Source organism: Lepidochelys kempii, chromosome 3 (assembly GCF_965140265.1).
Source record: "Lepidochelys kempii isolate rLepKem1 chromosome 3, rLepKem1.hap2, whole genome shotgun sequence".
NCBI classification, from domain to species: domain Eukaryota; kingdom Metazoa; phylum Chordata; order Testudines; family Cheloniidae; genus Lepidochelys; species Lepidochelys kempii.
In genome coordinates this window covers 14,313,598-14,333,757 of record NC_133258.1, presented here as the reverse complement: position 1 = coordinate 14,333,757, position 20,160 = coordinate 14,313,598, and the positions used below count along the sequence as shown (strand labels likewise).

General features: G+C 42.1%; 1 protein-coding gene across 17 annotated transcripts in view; it reads left to right on the top strand.

Annotated features, from left to right (window-relative positions):
- Positions 1-20,160, top strand: part of SUPT3H (SPT3 homolog, SAGA and STAGA complex component) — a 470,398-nt gene that overhangs the window by 208,789 nt on the left and 241,449 nt on the right. Inside the window, exon 1 of one of the 17 annotated variants that reach the window (XM_073335782.1) lies at positions 9,004-9,077. The exons of 15 other annotated variants lie outside the window; for them this stretch is intronic. In XM_073335782.1, the coding sequence (XP_073191883.1) occupies positions 9,049-9,077 (29 nt within the window). In that variant the 5' untranslated portion in view covers positions 9,004-9,048. Of the gene's footprint in view, positions 1-9,003; positions 9,078-15,393; positions 15,414-20,160 lie in introns of those variants that run through there. One more of the 17 variants, XM_073335785.1, reaches the window with a different exon arrangement.

Genomic DNA, 20,160 nt, shown 5'->3' with positions numbered 1-20,160 from the left:
GAGGTAAGAGTTAAGCTCATGCTCAAATAAATTGGTTAGTCTCTGAGGTGCCACAAGTACTCCTTTTCTTTTTAAGGTGCCACAAGTACTCCTTTTCTTTGAACAGCCTCAGTTGTTTATTATCCTCAACTCTTTTTATGTAGCTGATATGGGTTCTTCTTGATGTGCATGGATAATTCATATTTTTGGGCCTCTAAAGTGCATTAGACACACCAGAGGAATTGAAAGCAGCAGTTGTGGTAACCAGAAGTCATTACTGACAAAATTGCCAAAATTGCCCTGACATCTAACGCTTTCATGACATTGCTGTCAGTGATGGCACTACTCAAATAAATAATAATAATAGTTCTCTGAGAGAAATTTCTTTCAGGATGCTACCTTATATATCTGTTTAGTCCCTTCAAGAAAACTGTCACTGGAGTCCAGTGTTTAACAGGTCCAACCCTGATATTTATTATAGATAGGGTTGACAACTTTCTGTTTGCAGAAAACTGAAGACCTTTGCCCTGCCCTCTGCCCTGCCCCTTTACCGAGGCCACGCGGCCTGCTCACTCCATCCACCTCCCTTTGTCACTCGCTCTCCCCAACCCTCGTCACTTGCTCATTTTCACCGGGCTGGGGCAGGGGGATGGGGTGCGGGGTTGGGGGGAAGTGGCGATGAGGGCTCCAGCTGTGGGTATGGGTTCTGGGGTGGGGCAGGAGATGAGGGATTTGAGGTGCCGGAGAGGGCTCCAGGCTGGGGAAGGGGGTTGGGGTGTGGAAGGGGGTATGAGCTCTGGGGTGGGGCCAGAAATGAGGGGTTCAGGATGCAGGAGGGGGATCCAAGATGGGGCAGGAAGTTGGGGTGTTGTGTGTAGGGGGAGTGAGGGCTGCGGGTACGGGCTCTGGGGTGGGGCCAGAGATGAGGGGTTCAGGGTGCAGGAGAGGTATCTGAGCTGGGGTAGAGGGTTGGGGTGTGGGGGGGGTGAGGGCTCCAGCTGGGGGTGCAGGCTCTGGGGTGGGGCCGGGGTTTGCGGTGCAGGAGGGGGCTCCAGGCTGGGGCAGAGGTGCGGGGGGGGGGAGGTGAGGGCTCCGGCTGGGGGTGTGGGCTCTGGGTTGGGGCTATGGATGAGGGGTTTGGGATGCAGGAGGGAGCTCTGTGCTGGAACAGGGGATTGGGGTGCCCGGAGGGGGTGCGGGCTCCAGGTGGTGCTTACCTCAGGCAGCTCCTGGGAAGCTGCTGGGATCTTCCTCTGGCTCCCAAGTGGAGGTGCAACCATGTGGCTCTCTGCACTGCCTCCACCTTCAGGCGCTGTCCCCTCCGCTCCCATGGGCCATGGTTCCTGGCTAATGGGAGCAGCTGAACTAGTGTTGGGGGCAGGGGCAGTGCACAGAGCCCCTGTGGCTGTCCCCCTACCTAGGAGCCAGAGGGAGATGCCAGCAGCTTCCCGGGGGGTCACGCGGAGCCAGGTAGGGAACCTGCCTGTGCCGCTGACTGGACTTTAAGGGGCCAGTCAGCAGTGCTGACCAGAGCTGCCAGGGTCCCTTTTCGAGAGGGCATTCCTGGCAACTCTAATTATACAAATCTTCTAATATTGTTTACTCGGGTTGTCTCCAAGACTGGTAACCTGTGTCTAAACAGTATTTACCTACTGCTGCGATGGAATTGTCCACTGATGGAATCTTTTGCAAGTAATACCTTCTATAATTTTTTGTCCAACTCTCAATTGAATTTTAATTTTGCTTTATGATTATAGGTTGCAGAGTTAACAAATCCTAAATATTAGGATCTGTGACTTTCTTCCTCATTAAATCTATAACAAATTCCACTCTCTTTACAAATACATTCCAAAAAAGTATAAACTGTGCTGGAAGGAGTAAATGCAGAGGACTTTCACATCTGGAGAGTTGGGTTCAAATCAGATTTAAGTTGCAGTATAAATAAATTTGGTGGTTTCAGTCTAATCCTTAGTGGATAGGCATTCCTACATCACAAAACCACCACATTTCACCCAACTAGTAACCTCTGTTTAGGAGAAGCACATACAAAAGTATGTTGTTGGCAGAGCTGAGTGTCGAAGCTCCCCTGTTTTCTGATAATATTAAGCCAGCATCTTTGACAGAGACCTGTTTATTTTCATAAGTACCTAATTTACCTTAAAAGTGAAAAGAATATATATTGTGTTGGAGAGCTTAAGTGCATGTTACTTAGACTCCTGCTCCATCAGAATACTTTAATAAAAACAATTCTGTATTCCTGTGGTGAAATAGCTGTAAATGTCTATGGGTCAAATCCCATGTTTTTTTTCTGATTACACAGAGGTGAAGGGCTATAGAAATAATTCGTTTGATAAAAGCAAAGAGGTATTCGGCCCCTACTCATTCAAACTTATTGAATTGAGTGAGAGTTTGGCAGAGTAAAAAGTAAGTAAGGACCCCAGGATTTGTATCTGAATATTTTTGTGAAACTTTGCGGTATGCTGAATTTGATGGTTTTATCTGTTTTCCCTTTATTCTAAAACTTATGACAAAATAAAGTTAGTCTGAGAGCCTTTGTATTCAATGGAAACCCAAGCAAAATTGCCCATAGATAGCTGTTGAAAAGGAGCACCTACTGGGGAAAGTCTCTGTGCCCCATAAAAATTGACTTTGCAAGCTGTGGTTTGCATACACAAGTCATTCACGCACATACAGAAAATTTTCTTGAGTTTTGCTAGCTACAGTAAAGTCAATGCAATTACAGAATAAATGATTCGTTGTAAATATTTAGTGAACTGTGACTAAGCACCTTTTAATAGAAAGTGTCAGTGTTTTAATTCCAGAGGCTTGACTGTTTATGAATGGTTATATTTTATAAGGTACTTTGTCATGGCTCAGAAGATATTTACAGCAAATCTTTTTTTAGCAACTTTTTCATTAAGAAAACTCATGAGAATTTCCTGAGCATACAAAGCAGGCTCATGATTGCACGGTATAATCACCCCATGGTTTATATTTCCATCTGTCTGAGGTACTAGGGATTCCACTAGAATTCTATTACTGTGCCTCCCTTTTTGGACCATATAGTGAGTGTAGGGGGAAAGGACGGGGAGGGAAAGGAAAAAACATATCAGTTTAATAGTAGTTTTGAGAATACACTTAGGTGTGGTCTGCACTTAAAACATAGGTCAACAAAGCTACAGCTCTCAGTGGTAAGAAAAGTCCACACTCCTGAGTACCATAGCGAGGCTGACCTAACCTCCATTGTAGATGCTGCTAGGTTGATGGAAGAACGCTTGGACCTAGCTTCAGTCTCTCGGGGAGGTGGAGTTCATACAGTGATGGGAAAACCCCTTCCATCACTGTACACTGCATCTACACTATGGGGTTTTGCTGGCATAGCTACAGCATCCTAGCTATGCAGCTATAGCACCTGTAGTGTAGACATGGTCTTAATCTGTCTATGATCTTCCATACCAGTCATGACACCTGGGTTATGGTTTCTCCCAATCAGCAGATAGAGATGGATCATTCTTTTATTACTATTATTATTTTACTTTAATGTCTCCTATTGTATACTACGGTCTAGCTGTCCCTTAAGTCATTTGCCAGCAGGTGGAGGGACAGTAATCCTTGCAGGTTGACTGAGCCTTGGAGAAAGATTCTGTTTTAGGACTCGGGGACCTGCTGCTCTTTCACCTAGTTTTGTGCAGCTGCACATGATGCACTGAGAGCATATGTATCTTTGTTATAGCATGGCTGATCCCAACAGTGGTTCCAAGGTCAAGAGAAGAGGATGTTTGTGCTACCACGCTCCAAGTGGCCTAACTCCTCAGGACTCTTCTACGTGAACAAGGGAGAAGTTCCTACAGCTGCCAGAAGAGACCATGAAACAGGGACTGTCCTCTGTGGATCAAGGTATAAGGCAAACAGGATTGTCTTGATGGGACCATCCCGAAAATGATCCAGAGGACATGCCCTTTCTCTTTAAGCCCCACTCCTCCAATGCACAGCCATGGCAGTCCTCACATCTGTGGATCCCCTCAAGGACTGGTTCTCTGGAGCTCCTAGTCTTGGAGAAGTGGGAAAGAGAGAAAAACAGGTGCAGACCTAGCCTTGCTCTATCTCTGAGAGGCTCCCAGCAAGGATCAGTTCACTGAGTATGTTCCTCCCTTCTAGTCAGAGAGAGGATGAGGGAGGACACACCCCAACCCAGCCTTTAGTGCCTTCTGAAGGCATGCAACATACTGGCTGGACTTGCTCCAGCTCTGCCACTAGAAACAGTTCTCCTGCTAGATTTTTCCATAAGGTACAACTCACCCCATTACCAAAAAGATTAATTCCTTACTTAACTCTGAACCATGGATGAATGGATAGAAAGAGGCACATATGAAGGGAAAAGAGATCGCCCCCCCCTCCAAAGTTAAAGGATAGGCTGGGAAATAAATGAGACTTAGGATATGCCCTAAAAGTAGCCAGCAATTAACTTTTCTTACCTGAAAGATTCTTGCTTTATGCGCTGTCTAAACTGACTGTAGGGTCTGAGAACAGATACAGGTTTTCATAGAATATCAGGGTTGGAAGGGACCTCAGGAGATCATCTAGTCCAACCCCCTGCTCAAAGCAGGACCATTCCAGCTCTCTCTAACTACTGCATAGGGCCTGGACTACAAAGGGATTTATAAGCAGGGCTGGTAGCACCCTTGCCTACTAAGGTTTCCTAACACTTCCCATTATCAAATTCAGTTTCCAGTTGCTTATAACTTTGTCAAACATACGTGTTTTGGCTGAAATTTGCCATGTTTGGGTGTCTCTCAGACTGAATTTTTTAGGAAAATTTCAGCCAGAAAGGTTCAGCTGTTTCCAAGAATGAGGCTGGGGAAAAATATGTTGTGTGGGACTGGGACAGGCTAGACAAAGAGCCTGGGAGCAGGGATTGGGATCGGAGTCTGTAGAGGATGTTAGAACTTGGACAAGGAGATGGACTGTGATGAGAAGCCTGAGGAGTAGAGACTGAGAGTTGATTAAGTGAAGAGAATAGGACTGGGTCAAGGAGATGGGGCAGAGGCAGTGTGGAGGAGATAGGACAGAAAAGTACAAGTTTGAGGTGAATGGGCCAGCTTGTGCGCACACCCCTCCAGAGCCTGGAATGAAACCCAAGATTCCTGAGTCTCACCATTCCTCTGATTTCAGCTGATATCTCTGAAACGCTCTGGCAAAGTGCCCCCATTCCTCTGTGTGGTCCATATAGAGGATGACAACCTCATATTGCTATCAGTTACTTGTTGTTTCAGGTGGACCCAGAGGTTCCAACCCTGCTGATTGCATCATGTGACATCATCATGGGCAATTTGTTTTTTTTCAGTTTGCTTTTTAAAAAACCTGCACTCACACACAAACTACTTTAAAAGAATATTAAGGTGCAAAGTCAAGCAACCAGAAGTGTGCAACCTTAATTTGTCCCCTTCATGCATATGCATTATGATACAGTCTTTAATTACAGGGTTACATACTATCTTTCCATGGAACCCCTGCCTCATTCATTGCCCAGGATGGACCTGCTCTGGCAATGAATCAGGACTGTGTAGTGAAGAAGGCTGTGGACCCTTGCCTCATTTGTTGTAGAAGTTAGAAGGTGAGTAGTGAATGAGATAGGGATTTGTAGGAAGAGAAAGCATGATCTCATCATTAAGGCAGTTGAAAGCTGCCATGCAAAACTAGATTCTGTCCCTGCCTCTGCGCCACAGGTCTTGTGTGATGCTAGGCAAGTCATTTTCAGAGGTGTCACTAGTTGTGTGTTCCCTTTTTTTTCCCCTGGGGTGCCTGATTTGAGACCATGGGGTGGAAACTGTGCTTTGAATATGTAAAATGCTATATAATGCTAACTACTCTGAAAAAATCAGGTTCCAGGTGTGTCAAATTGGGCACCTGGAATTACTGGAGATTTTGAATTTAATCTCTGGCCTTAGTTCCCAATCTGTAAAATAAGGGAAATTGGTAATAAGTGCTATAGAAACACCTATGAAGAAAGTAATAATTCTTTCTTCAGAGCATGGTTTGGTTAGTTTCCACCAAATAAATCCTGGGTCCACACACTGAACAACAGAAGAAAAGGTAACTTTGAATAACTGCTCATTAAGTGAGCACAGTCCATTCTGTGCCCTGAATGAGGCAGGGATCCTGGGGAAAAAATAGTTTGTGATCATGGAAATAAAGAATGCATCAAAATGCAGGAGGCTGAACTAAGTTTGCATAGGCAGCCTTAATTCTGCCATTTCCTATCTTTTGAGTACTTGATTGCAGCCTTAATATTCCTTTACTCTATGTTTTTAATGTGTAAATTAATTAATTTAAAATGTAGAGCGTACATGTGAGCTTCATGGGCAGAATTCTTTCCTTAGTTACATCTTTGCAATCATGTTTAATTCAGTGTAGTTTCATGGGTGTACGTAAGTGCAGAATTTGGTAATATAATCGCAAATAGTTTGGCAATGGAACAATGAACCTGTTTTTGTATTGCAAATGTTTCTATAGGCTCTCACTCCATTTCTGCGACTTGCATTCAGTTAACTTGATGTACCTCCTCAGATTCCTTTTAGGCAACATGAAGGTAGGAGAATATGCAGTAAGTGGATATAGAATCAATGAGGCAGGGCCAAATAAACCTACCAGATGTTTGTCCAGTCTGTTCTTAAAAGCCTCCAACGAAGGGAGTTCCACAAACACCCTTGGAAGCTTATTCCAGAGCTTAACTACCATAATAGTTGGAATTTTTTCCCTAATATCTAACTTAAATCTCCTTTGCTGCAGAGTAAGCTCATGGCACCTTCTTCTATCTTCAGTGGACATGGAGAACAATTTATAGCAGCCCTTAATATATTTGAAAAATATTATTAGTTTCCCCCCATAGTTGTCTTTTCTCAAGACTAAACTTGCCCAGTTTTTTAAATCTTTCCTCCTAGGTCAGGTTTTCTAAACTGTCATTTTTGTTGCTCTCCTTTGGACTCTCTTTAATTTGTCCACATCTTTTCTCAAGTGTGGTGCCCAGAAGTGGTCACAGTACTCCAGCTGAGGCCTCACCACTGCTGAGTAGAGCGGGACAGTTACCTCCTGAGTCTTTTATATGATATGACTGTTAATACGCCCCAGAACAATATTAGCTTTTTTTGCAAATGCAGCATGTTGTTGACTCTCATTCAGTTTGTGATCCACTATAGTCCTCAGATCCTTTTCAGCAGTACTATTACTTAGCTGGTTATTCCGCATTTTGTAGTTGGGAATTTGATTTTTCCTTCATAAGTGTAGCACTTTGCATTTGGCTTGAGTGAATTTCACCTTCCTGATTTCAGCCAAGGTCATTTTGAAGTCTAATTCTGTCCTCCAAAGTGCTTGCAACCTCCCAGTATGGTGTCATCCACAGATTTTATAAGCATACTCTCCATTCCATTATCCAAATTCTGGACAAACTCTATGTGCATGTTAAGAGAATTTGGATCTTAGAAACTATTGAATTGGAGCCTAAAAGAATTGCTCGAGTAGCAAGCATATTGTGAGTTGTGACAATTTTCTAGATGCTGCTGTTATAAAATTGTCATATAACATTCAATCCTTTAAGAAATACAGCTTTCCTCTTACTGAATGACTATGATTCTAGTTCCTTTTCTTGGATTGATGTTCCAGCTGTGCAGGCATCAGCTGTGTCCTTCTGTTTGTTTTATCATGAGTGATCTTGAGCTTCACTTGTAAATCTGTGATCTACTAATACTGGAGTTCTCAACTTGGGGGTCAGGACCCCTCAGGGGGTCGTGAGGTTATTACAATGGGGGGGGGGCGGAATCTGTGAGCCTCCACCCTAAACTCCACTTTGCCTCCAGCATTTATAATGGTGTTAAATATACAAAAAAAGTGTTCTTAATTTATAAGGGGAGGTGGCACTCAGAGGCTCACCAGTACAAAAGTTTGAGAATCACTGGACTAATATTTTATAAACCTAGAAAAGAACTGAGCCAATATCACCCACACATATTTGATCTCAATGAATATGCATCTCTCCTTTGTGTCCAGCTACTGAGAGAGACCTAGCTAGGAAAGAATATGACTTGGAGCTTTTCCCCACCTATGGCAATAGGTCAAGAAGTTTAATTCTTATTCTCATTTATTTTATCACATTTTCCTTTGTGTTCTGTAATGATGGTCAACATGTCAGCAGATCTTTCAATGAAAAACCAAAGAACATAATTACATTGAAGGGGGAATAAATAAAAGTGCTAAAACAAGGTTCTCAAACTTTTTTAGGTATGAATTACATCATAATAAGGAGGTTGTCTTGTAGAGTCTCTTTTCCCATTCACAGCTATAAGGACCACTTCCCCTGCCGTTGGCAACTGAATAACCTCCTTGTAGCAAGCACAGTAATTGCCTACATTTAGTAATAACAGGAAAATATTAAGTAAAGCTAAAATACATTACATATGATGTATCAGCTGGAAACAAGGAGAGCCAGCACCATGTTACCATCCATCTCTCAATGCACTACCAGCAACATGCTCCAGAAACCATTGGTGTCCATGAACTACTAAACTAGGGGATTTTGTATTTGCAACTGTCCAACCACATGCGTCTTATTACCTGCCTTGGAATATGTTGTAAATTGTCACCCACTTGCTTTTACCTTTACCCAAGAAGGCTATCCAAGTAAATCATAAACAATAAACTTACATGTTATGACCAAGATAATTAGGTCTAAATAAACTCTGGTATGATGCCACACATTTTCAAGGAAGCAGAGCTTAAGTAAACCTCACAAATCACCCAGTCATGAAACCGTTGCCTGTGTATCATTGATGCCAGGCTGGAGTTCTAAGAAGTAATGGCTGTGACTGGACAGAGAAATGGAGCCAGCTTTTTTTTTTTTTTTTTAAATAAACTAAACTCACTACTACACTACTTCCTGAAGCTGTTATCTGACAAGCTCCGTGGTAACAGGAGAAATTAAGAGTGCCTCTGTATTGCTTCCACAGCAGAGCACCTGTGGCTTCTGATGCAGAGGTGGAAAGAAAAGTATATGAAGTTCCAATGGCTGTCGCATGAATGGAAACAACAATTACTTTCTATAACAAGTAACTCTGATCACTTTTATTTTTTGCATATTTACCTTAGAATTGCTTCAGTGAATGGAAAACATCACTTTTCCTGGGGTAATTCAGCTCAGCCCATGAAGCCAGGCATTGCTTGTCTGGGCCAATGGGAGGATGGAGAGCGGGAGAGAAAACTCCTTTATTGCCCCTCTCCCCTACCTCCCTGACTTGAGACAGTGGGTGATTTGGTACTGCATTCATTGGCTGTACTGCCTTGATTAGTCTTCACCAGGAGGAATAGCATGCAGACCAATGGCTTTCTTTTCAGGTTTTGATGGGGAAATCTGTCTGGTGAGCTTGGCCATGGTGGTGACGTCACTGGTTAATGCCCCTTGATCGGAAGTCTACTATATTGAGCAGATAGAAAGGCTTCCTGATTTCCATAAGGTCCGGTTTGGGGCTATGGTCCTGCCTCTTGCCCATGCTGCTTGGTTGTCAGCTTTTCCATGTATGGTGCTGTGGGTTCTGTGGTTGTGTTCTGTGTATGCTCAGTCATGTTTGTTGTTTTTGTAATTGTGTTCTGCTCATGAATTCTTGTCTTTTATCCTTTCTGAGATTATATCATCACAACCTCTGCATGGTCTGGCAAGTTAGTCCTTGCCAAGGAGGCAGTTAAACACCACTCAGCATCCTCTCAAACCTAGTGTGCTTCGGAGGATGTCAGTTATTGCTTCCCTGAATTATAAAAGAGCTGACCGTTAGAGGCTGATAGTTGGATACAGGAGTACCAGAATACTCAATATGAGATTGGCAGTGTGGAGTGTTGTGGGGATACTGTGCATACCTATATTTAGGCCTTTGGACCGAGTGGTGGTTGGTCGGCTGGCCTGTGTGTCAGGACAGGACCAAGGATTAGATATGGAGTGAAGGAGACTAGCAGAGTTTGTGTGAGTCTTAGCTCAACAGTGCAATAACCTGCAAGACTACTTCCTACTGGGCATGTGTTGATGTTGGTCTGGCTGCAGCACATGTCGGCAAATTCTTGACAAATTGCACGTACCTCATCTTTCTACTGTGACCACAGAAATATTGATTTTAATAATAAAAGTAATAAGGATTAAATTAAAACTTCTGGGAATGGTTTATTTACTCCTACATATAAAAGAAACTCTACAGTGTGTGGAATTGTTGAGAGAAAATACTTAACTGCAGCAGATACTTGACCCTCAGCCATGTGCTTCGTAATGCACTTCACAGCTGGGGATAAAACTTCTTGTATATGTGTTTGCTTAGGTATATATTTTTTAATTTTTGAGCCCTCAGAACATTATTTTTTTATACTCGGTGCTAGAATAGCTAGAGGAATTAAGACTTTCCAGAGATATTGCTTCAAATCACATATTGTAGATATACAATAACTATGAAAACAGAGCTCATGTGTTCCCCAAAATGTTGTAATATATACAAGAATTTGTTGCACTGCTAAATAAGATTCAGACAGCAATGCAAAGTGAACTCTGGGAAAAAATAAACACCCTAAAAGCAAACATTTGATGCATTGATTTCATTCAGCCAAGCTTGTACAACTGAAAATTTGTAAACTGAAATCACAAGTCCGAATTCAAATATTCATTAAATGCAGTTTAAATGTTGACGTTCTACTAAATCCACTTACTAAAATGCATGTCAGGTTGGTTCAGGGAAGTCTGTTTTTATTTCTTTATGAGTTGAAATTGTAATGAATTTTTGGTCTGAATTCTTTGCAAAGCTTTCCTGAGCATTTTGTTGTTGTAGAAAGTATGGCGATTGCTGGTTACAGGAGGATCAGAATACTCTGCATGTGATTGGTGGTGGGAGGTATTGTGGGCCTCAGTTCTGCAATTGACAGCACATGGGTAAATTGTTGCACTTGCGTAGCTCCCTGTTGACTCCAGCTGGGCTCTGTGTGAGCAATGACATTTATCTTCTTTGTCACTTTTTGGTTTTATCCTGTAGAATAAAACAGGAAATTAAATACAAAGAACTACTGCTGTTATATTGGTATGGCTACAGTATAAAGCATGGAGATATTAGGAAATTACAAAAAGTAAAGATTCTTAGATATGTTGTGCATATATAGCATTTTCTACTCTTCCTTCCGTTTTTAAATGGAAACTAGCATATTATTTTTATATTATTGTATACCATGAAATATACAAAGCTGATAATGATCAGAATATTTTGTTTCAGTAAGGTTGAAGCACTTTATTTCAACTTTATCATTTTGATTTTTATATTAAAAAAGTGAAGCAATTAAGTCAGAATCAAGCTTTGATAACGTCACTTTGATATTTGGAAAGAAAATAAAAGAAAAGTGGTGGAGACTTTCTGGAATTTTGGCTTTTTGTTCTGGTTTGTGACAAAAGGAAATTTTTAAATGACAGAATTTCCCATGGAAGGTAAATTCCAATTTCAACCAACTCTGCAATGTGCTTCTATTAATGTTACCGGATGAACGTTAACTTTGGGAATTGTCTAGTTTTCAGGTGTTCGATTTTTGCAACCTTAATGTTCCCTTAGACCTAGGTTTTTACACTTCATAAAATTACTGTTTGTTTCCCTCTCTTAAACATTACAATATACGTGCATTAGTAAATTGTAGAAAATAATCCTACTTTTTTTCAACAGGATTTAATTGTCTTCATGATAATACAGTGTTAAAGCTGAATAGAGCTGCTGGAGCACTTTCTGGGACAAAGTCAGGAACCAAATTATAATTAATGAACACGGATGTGGTCATCTTCCAAACTCCCTGCTTTTGTTTTCATAGCAAATAGATCAAAACTAGGGTGACTTTAAAACATCAATATTTTATAAAATTCTTCTTTTCTTGTTCCAAAAATCCTGCCAAATTGTACTTAAATGAAGTCTTTTAAGGAAAAAGCATGTAAGAGTTCTTAAGTATAAATACATTTTTGTGATTTTAAGAAGAATGGGGTATTTATAATGGATTGAACTAGGGCTTTTCTGCTCTGTGTTATCTTTATAATGTTTGCCATAAAGTGCTTCCAGGCGACATCTTGACTTCTGTAATTTTTTTCTTCCTTTTCATTGGTGCCTGGAACAGATTATTGTGGGTTATAACATTTTTAAACATTTAAGTATTCTGTTTGAAAGCAGGGAAAAGAGCACAGCATTGATATGACAGTATGCTGGCTTTCCTGAAAAGATATTATCACAGGATTTCTAGTTTTTTACTCTAGGGGAGCATGTTGCATAGATTGCATTAATAAAATATTTTAAAAGCTTTATTTTTGTATTTATAATGTACTTATGATATTGGGCAATGGTACATCATAGTGCAGATTTTGACCCTCAGAAATTAGTAGCTATTGTATAAGTGCAATCTGAAGTTAAAAGGTAATTATCCTAAGCAAATACAATGAGGAGTCCTTGTGGCACCTTAGGGACTAACAAATTTATTTGGGCATATGCTTTGGTGGGCTAAAACCCACTTCATCAGATGCATGGAGCGAAAAATACAGTAAGCAGTGTATATATTACAGCACATGAAAAGATGGGAGTTGCCAAGTTGGGGGGTCAGTGCTAACGAGGCCAATTCAATTAGGTGGAAGTGGCAACTGTTGAGAATAGGCCACTTCCACCTTAATTGAATTGGCCTCGTTAGCACTGACCCCCCAACTTGGTAAGGCAACTCCCATCTTTTCATGTGCTGTAATATATACACTGCTTAGCCCATGAAAGCTTATGCTCAAATAAATTTGTTAGTCTCTAAGGTGCCACAAGGACTCCTCGTTGTTTTTGCTGATACAGACTAATGAGGCTACTACTCTGAAACCTATCCTAAGCGAATATGCTATATTTGGACTATAGTCCTGCTATTTGGACTGATTTATTCTATATGTGTCTGCTTGTGAATAAAGTTCTTTTACACACACAGAAAAGTAATGGTGGCATAAAAGGTGATTAATCTTGAAGGCTACTTCATTATTTTATTTAGGAGGCTGTGTGGTCTAATTAACTGAGGAGAGTCTGATTCACAGCTCTGCTAGTAACTTGCTGTGTTAGCCTTTAGCACATTACTTAACCTCTCTGTGTCTGTTACCTTATCCATTTTAGTTATGGGGAAATAACTATCTGTGAGAGCTGTTGCAAGGATTAATAAATGAAAATAACTGCTATCTACATGCCTGGCATGCATTTTAAAAGTGCTTAGCACCCTGAAGTTCCCATTGACATCTTTGGGAACTGCTGAGTGTTCAGTATATTTAAAAAATCATGCCTTTTAGTTAGATGCTTGAAGATGGGTATAGAAGCCTACCTGTAGTCATGTGGTTTTTAAATTTCTTTTGCCACTAGATGGTATTTATTATTAGGAATTTTTAAAATCAAAACCTCAGTTTTTTTCTGTAAAGAGTTTAGTCTATCATAAAGTATGCTTAATCTGTCATATAATTCTGAAACTGACTTTTAAAGAAATGAACATACAGGAATTCTCTTACAGAAATATAAATAGAATATTTCAAATGATTGAAAAGTAATAAATTCAAGATTTACATAAAAAATTATACTAGCTTGTATTTTGTAATTGTCTTGTGGTTTTAATATAGATTGAAAATAGCTAGGGATTTCCACACTCAGTTAACACTTACAATGTGTATATATATAGTGGAATTATGTTTTGACTTCCTCCTTTCCTCATCACTTTTTTGTCCTATTCTCTTGAGAGCAAACTGAAAATTCATCTCTTTTGGCCTTGTTAAATTCCCTTTGTATTTGGAGATATTGTTGAGACTGGAGATGAACTTTTTCCCAACTTTACAGAGAACAGAAATAACTGATCACAATCCAGTCTGCGTACTCTAGAAAGACAACTGTCTAATTTATTTCCTGATCCAAACTGAAGCCCTTTGTGAATGAGCAAATGGAACATATTATACTCTACAACTGGAGTAAATTATATATTTTTCCTTTTGGCAGTCATAAGGATTTATACAATTAATCTATGTTTCAAACGCTTAACTGGAAATGTAACAATTTTGTATACCAAGGTTCTGATTCTAATCTCACTTACCCCAGCTTCACATTGGTGTAGCAGTAGATGTTACATATCTCAACTTTAGTAAGGGTTTTGATACCATCTAACATGACCTTCTCATAAGCAAACTTAGGAAATACAGCCTAGATGAACCTACTGTAAAGTGGGTGCACAACTGGTGGGAAGAGTACTCAGAGTATTTATCAGTGATTCACCGTCAAGCTTAAAGGGCATATTGAGTGAGGTCCCACAGGCATCTGTCCTGGATCAGATTCTATTTAATATCTTCATAAATGATTTGGATAATCATTTGGATAGAACAATGTTTCTCAAACTGGGGTCCAAGACCCCTGGGGGTCTATGAGTGTACTCCAGGGGATCCGCAGGTCTCACTGATCAACTTCTCCCTCTCCCTCCCTCAACTCCACCCCCTCCCTCCCAGCACCTCCTGCATGCTGGGGAACAGCTGTTCAGCAGCGTGCAGGAAGCGCTGGGAGGGAGGGGATGGTGTGGGGACAGGGCACACTCGGGAGAGGGGGCGGAATCATGTCCAGGGCCGCTGGCCCCGCTGATCAACACCTCCCCCTCCCTCCCAGTGCCTCCTGCATGCCATGGAACAGCTGTTCAGTGGTGTGCAGGAGGTTCTGGGAGGGAGGAGGAGGGGGCGGGTAAGAGGAAGCAGGGGCACGTGTGGAGTGGGGTGGGAATAGTTGGGATAGAGATGGAGCGGGGCCTGGGCCTAAAATGTGGGTCCTTGGATTGCTAAAGTTTGAGAACCACTGGCACAGAGGATACAACTTACAGGGTTTGTAGGTGATACCAAGCTGGAAGGGTTGCAAGCACTTTGGAAGACAGGCTTAGAATTCAAAATGATCTTGACATACTGGAAATAAATAAGATGAAATTCAATAAGGATAAATGCAAAGTACTACACTTAAGAAGGAATAACCAGTTGAACAAATATAAAATGAAAAATGACTGCCTAGGAAGAAATGCAGAAAGGGATCTGGTGGCTCTAGTGGATCAAAAACTACATATGAGTCAACAGTATAATACTGTCATTGAGGATTGGTCCATCAGTGGCTATTAGTCAAGATGTTCAGGGATGCAACCCTGTGCTCTGAGTGTCCCTATCCTATGCTTGCCAGAAGCTGGGAGTGGATGATGGGATGGGTCACTCGATGATTGCCTGTTCTGTTCATTCCCTCTGCAGCATCTAGCATTGGCCTCTGTCAGAAGACAGGATCCTGGGGCAGATGGACTATTGGTTTGACCCAGTATGGCTGTTCTAATGCAAAAAAAAAAAAAAAAAAAGGGGGGGACGGACGGACATCATTCTGGTATGTATTAGCAAGATTGTTGTCAACAAGTCACAAGAGGTAATTCTTCCATTCTACTCATCACTCGACTGGAGTAGTGTGTCCAGTTCTGAGCACCACATTTCGAGAAAGATGTGGACAATTTAGAGAAAGTCCAGAGGAGCACAACAAAAATGATTCAAGGTCTAGAAAACGGGACCTATTAGGAAAGATCGAAAAAAATGTGTTTAGTCTAGAGAAGGCTAAAGGGGACATGGGACCAGTCTACAAGTATGTAAAAGTTGGTTCTTTAGAGGAGAGTGATCAATTGTTTTCCTTATCGACGGAGGACAGGCCAAGAAGTACTGGGCTTAAATTGCAGCAAGGGAGATTTAGGTGAGACATTAGGAAAAACTTCCCAACTGTAAGAGTAGTTAAATACTAGAACAAATTACCTAGGGATGCTGTGGAACCTGCATCTTCGGCAGTTTTTAAGACAGATTAGACAAGCACCTGTCAGGGATGGCCTAGATAATACTTAGTCCTGCCATGAGTGCACGGGACTAGACTAGATGACATTCTGAGGGTCCCTTCCAGTCCTACATTTTGATGATTGGTATAAATCTATTGATTTTCAGTAGTAACACCTTATTTACATTGATATAAGTAAAGCCAGGATCAAATCCACTGTATCTTTGGAGGGTGAGGTTTTCTAAGGTATCTAACTTGCTTAGGCGCACAAGTCTCAAGACTCAGGTACTTTACAGAATCAGATGCATTATGAGCAAGTAAAGGTTGTAAACATGCAAATCCTTACATGAGTAACCCAACAGAGTTCAGTGGCACCACTTCCCATAAAGATTATTTGGGGTTGATTTTAAAAGCACCTAAAGAATTTAGAGGCTTAAAGAATTTACTTCCAGTGGGACTTGTGTGCCAAGTTCCCTTCAGTATTTATTTATTTTTATACACACACACACAGAGAGAGAGAGATTGATTTGTCAGATATGGGTCTAATTATGTCTTAGTATTTTGTGTGGAAATTAATGGCCTTTTTCAACACAATAATACATAGAGCATACTGAGCATGAGGAAATATGTAGAAATGTAATAGAGACATAGCATTAGTTTACAAAGGAAGTTTATAAAAATTTAAATTTTTTGAAATTGCATTTTTGTTTGTAATTCATTTTGATGTATTTATATTATGTGCAATTGAATTGAATTGTTCATGAAAGCAAACTTCAGTACTGACTTCTAATTGTCTAAGGAAGGTGAAGATTTTACTGTAATATGCACTCCAGTAGCTCTCACTACAGGAAGATAAAATAATATTTCCAGAGGGTTTTTTGTCCTCAAGAATGAAGTCTTTTCCTTTTAGAAGTTCTGGAAGCAGTGGCAGCAGAAGTTTAGCTATAGGAATGCCTGTGGCTTATTACTGTTTATGCCAGCAATATCTTGTTCTCTTCTCCCTCCTGTCCCAGAATCTCATTTTTCATCTTTGAGTGATTGTACATGTGCATTCCACTCGTGGTGAGAGAACGCCCCATGCACAGTTATTGGAAACTTGTCCCTCAGTGGTACCTGTCAGGGAGGCGTCAGTGCCTCTGCAGATCATAGAATCATAGAATATCAGGGTTGGAAGGGACCTCAGGAGGTCATCTAGTCCACCCCCTGCTCAAAGCAGGACCAGTCCACAACTAAATCATCCCAGCCAGGGATGACACTGCAGATGACACTAAACTGGGAGGATAGGTAGATACACTGGAGGGTAGAGAGAGAATACAGAGAGACCGAGACAAATTAGAGGATTGTGCCAGAAGAAATCTGATGAGGTTCAAAAGGACAAGTGCAGAGTCCTGCACTTAGGACGGAAGAATCCCATGCACCGCTACAGACCAGGGACAGAGTGGCTAGGCAGCAGTTCTGAAGAAAAGGACCTAGGGGTTACAGTGGACGAGAAGCTGGATATGAGTCAACAGTGTGCCCTTGTTGCCAAGAAGGCTAACGGCATTTTGGACTGTATAAGTAGGAGCATTGCCAGCAGATCGAGGGACATGATTGTTCCCTGCTGTTCAGCATTGATGAGGCCTCATCTGGAGTAGTGTGTCCAGTTTTGGGCCCCACACTACAAGAAGGATGTGGAAAATTTGGAAAGAGTCCACTGGTGGGCAACAAAAATTATTAGGGGTCTGGAACACAAGACTTATGAGGAGAGACTGAGGGAACTGGGCTTATTTAGTCTGCAGAAGAAAAGAATGAGGGGGGATTTGATAGCTGCTTTCAGCTACCTGAAAGGGGGTTCCAAAGAGGATGGATCTAGACTGTTCTCAGTGGTGGCAGATGACAGAACAAGGAGTAATAGTCTCAAGTTGCAGTGGGGGAGGTTTAGGTTGATATTAGGAAAAACTTTTTCACTAGGAGAGTGGTGAAGCACTGAATGGGTTACCTAGGGAGGTGGTGGAATCTCCTTCCTTAGAGGTTTTTAAGGTCAGGCTTGACAAAGCCCTGGCTGGGATGATTTAGTTGGGGATTGATCCTGCTTTGAGCAGGGGGGGGTTGGACTAGATGACCTCCTGAGGTCCCTTCCAACTCTGATTCTATGCCCTCTGTTTCTGCGCAGCACTGTATGTCAATATAAAGGGCAGAGCCGCTTCCAATCCGCCTTCCATCCTTCTTAACCAACTGTGATAACTGGAATTGCTAGGTTTGCCTTAGCAAGTGCTTTCAATGTTTTACTTGTAAATTCTTATAAACAGTTGCCTAGTGCATGCATCTGATGAGGTGAGCTGTAGCTCATGAAGCTTATGCGGAGATAAATTTGTTAGTCTCTAAGATGCCACAAGTACTCCTTTTCTAGTTTTTATAGTTCATTATTAGGTAAGTGTTGATAAACAGAATCAGGGTTTTTTTTCAGTTCCCTGGTTTGGGGTTCCATTTCTCAGTACAGAGGAATGTCTCTATCACTGGGCTTTAAGCCCTGCTTTATTTGTTCAATGCTGATGCCTGTGAGTGACCCTTGGTCAAGCTGCTTGAAGTGTTTGGAGGAATCACATATTTGAGATAGCTGCCAGATTTGCAAAGACTTCAGAGGACTAAAAAAGATAGAGAAGCCAAGCTGAAGTTTCTGCTGATTGAGACTACTTTCAGAGCCTAGCTGCTCTGGCTTGGCACCTAGGGCTTTGGCTTGTTAGGAGTGTGCCTCCTATTTTACCTGAGACCTGGCACCTCCTCCCTCTCTGATGCCTCCCCCCCTCTGATGCCTACGAAGAGACACAGGACCTCTAGTCAAACCGTTGAAAGAGGAAGCTCATCGGCCCCTAAATCTGTTAAGCATGTGGATAAGAGTAGAGTGCAACGTCCAAGCACTCCTCTGCTCAGGCAGCATCTAGACCTCTCTCCATTGGGAGAGGCCCCCCCCAGGCCTGCAGAGGATGATTTTGAATCAGAGGTTGGCTTCTATGTTTCCTGGCCATGGAGGCAGTCATGATTCTCCCTGGCTAGTCAGTTGTACCCAGGGTTGATTTGAGGTTCTTGTGGAATGGGATTAGGTATGTGGCTAGGAGATCATTGGGGTCCTCCACCTGTCCTGTGGTCCCTTTGGAACTTGTGGGGTTTCATCCTAGTTTCCGGGTCCTTCATGAAATGTTCCTGCCTGTGTCCTTAAGTAGTTATTTTAGCTACCACCGGGCCATAGCTGGTGGCCTTACCTATCAATGAGGCAATTTTAGAGCATACTAAGTTCTTGTGGCAGACTACTTCATCCCTTCCTCCCTCTGCAGGAAGGGCTGAACATAAATACTCTGTTCACAGACAGGGATTTGAGTTTCTCTACTCCCATTCCTCCCTAGGAGCTCTGATTGTGTCAGCTGCTAGTGAAAGGGAATAGCAGAGACAGCAATCCCAAATGAAAAGATACAAAAGAAATGGATTTGTTTGCCTTAAATGCCTGGAGAAAGCTCATGTGTGGGACTGCTGCAAAATCTGCAGAGACTTCAGGCCCCCACCAAAAAACAGGGACACCAGGTTTAGGTTCCTCCTCATTAAGGCAGCACTTTGCCCTCCGTCAGAGCTGAGTCACTCCGACTAGGCACCAAGTATTTCAGCCTCAATAAGAAGCACCCTGGCTTCTGTTATGGAGGCTCAGTGCCATTCCACATCGTCTGTGCCAAAAAAGGATGCTGCTTCTGCTTCTCAGGACTCCTGGCACTGTCTGTCATCCCAGATGCTGAAGAAGATCACTCCAGCAAGTGCCTCTCGGCACTGCTCTTCATCACAGGTGCTGAGAAAGAAGCAGAAGACGACAGATAGGGTGATCTGAATCTCTGAGGTCCATGGGGCAAAGAGACACTAGCAGAGTGTGACCCACACCAGGCCACTCTGAGACCCTGGCAACTCATCCAGAGCTGTTGATTCCGGCCCCGGAACAGGCACTGTTGAGTCCGGTATGCAAGACACTACAATGTTTCTCCTCAAAGTCCCCAGCGTAGAGTAAGGAGGGGGTGTATGAGAGACTGGAATATGGAGAAATCTATAAGCTGCCTCTGCGCTGCTCTAACTTACATTGACTATTAGCTCAGCTTCCAGAATCTGGGAGGTTTCTGTTCTGCACCTTCTGTTGCTACACAGAATTTGGCTCCTGAGTTCTATACCCAGTTCAACCATAACTCACCTAGTGCAAAGTCTTGAGTTATCCCATCTGTAAATGTGGGAGGAATTATAGTATCCTGCCTCCCAGTATAGGGGCATGAGACCTTAGTAGTAAGGGCTGTGAATTACACAAAATGGT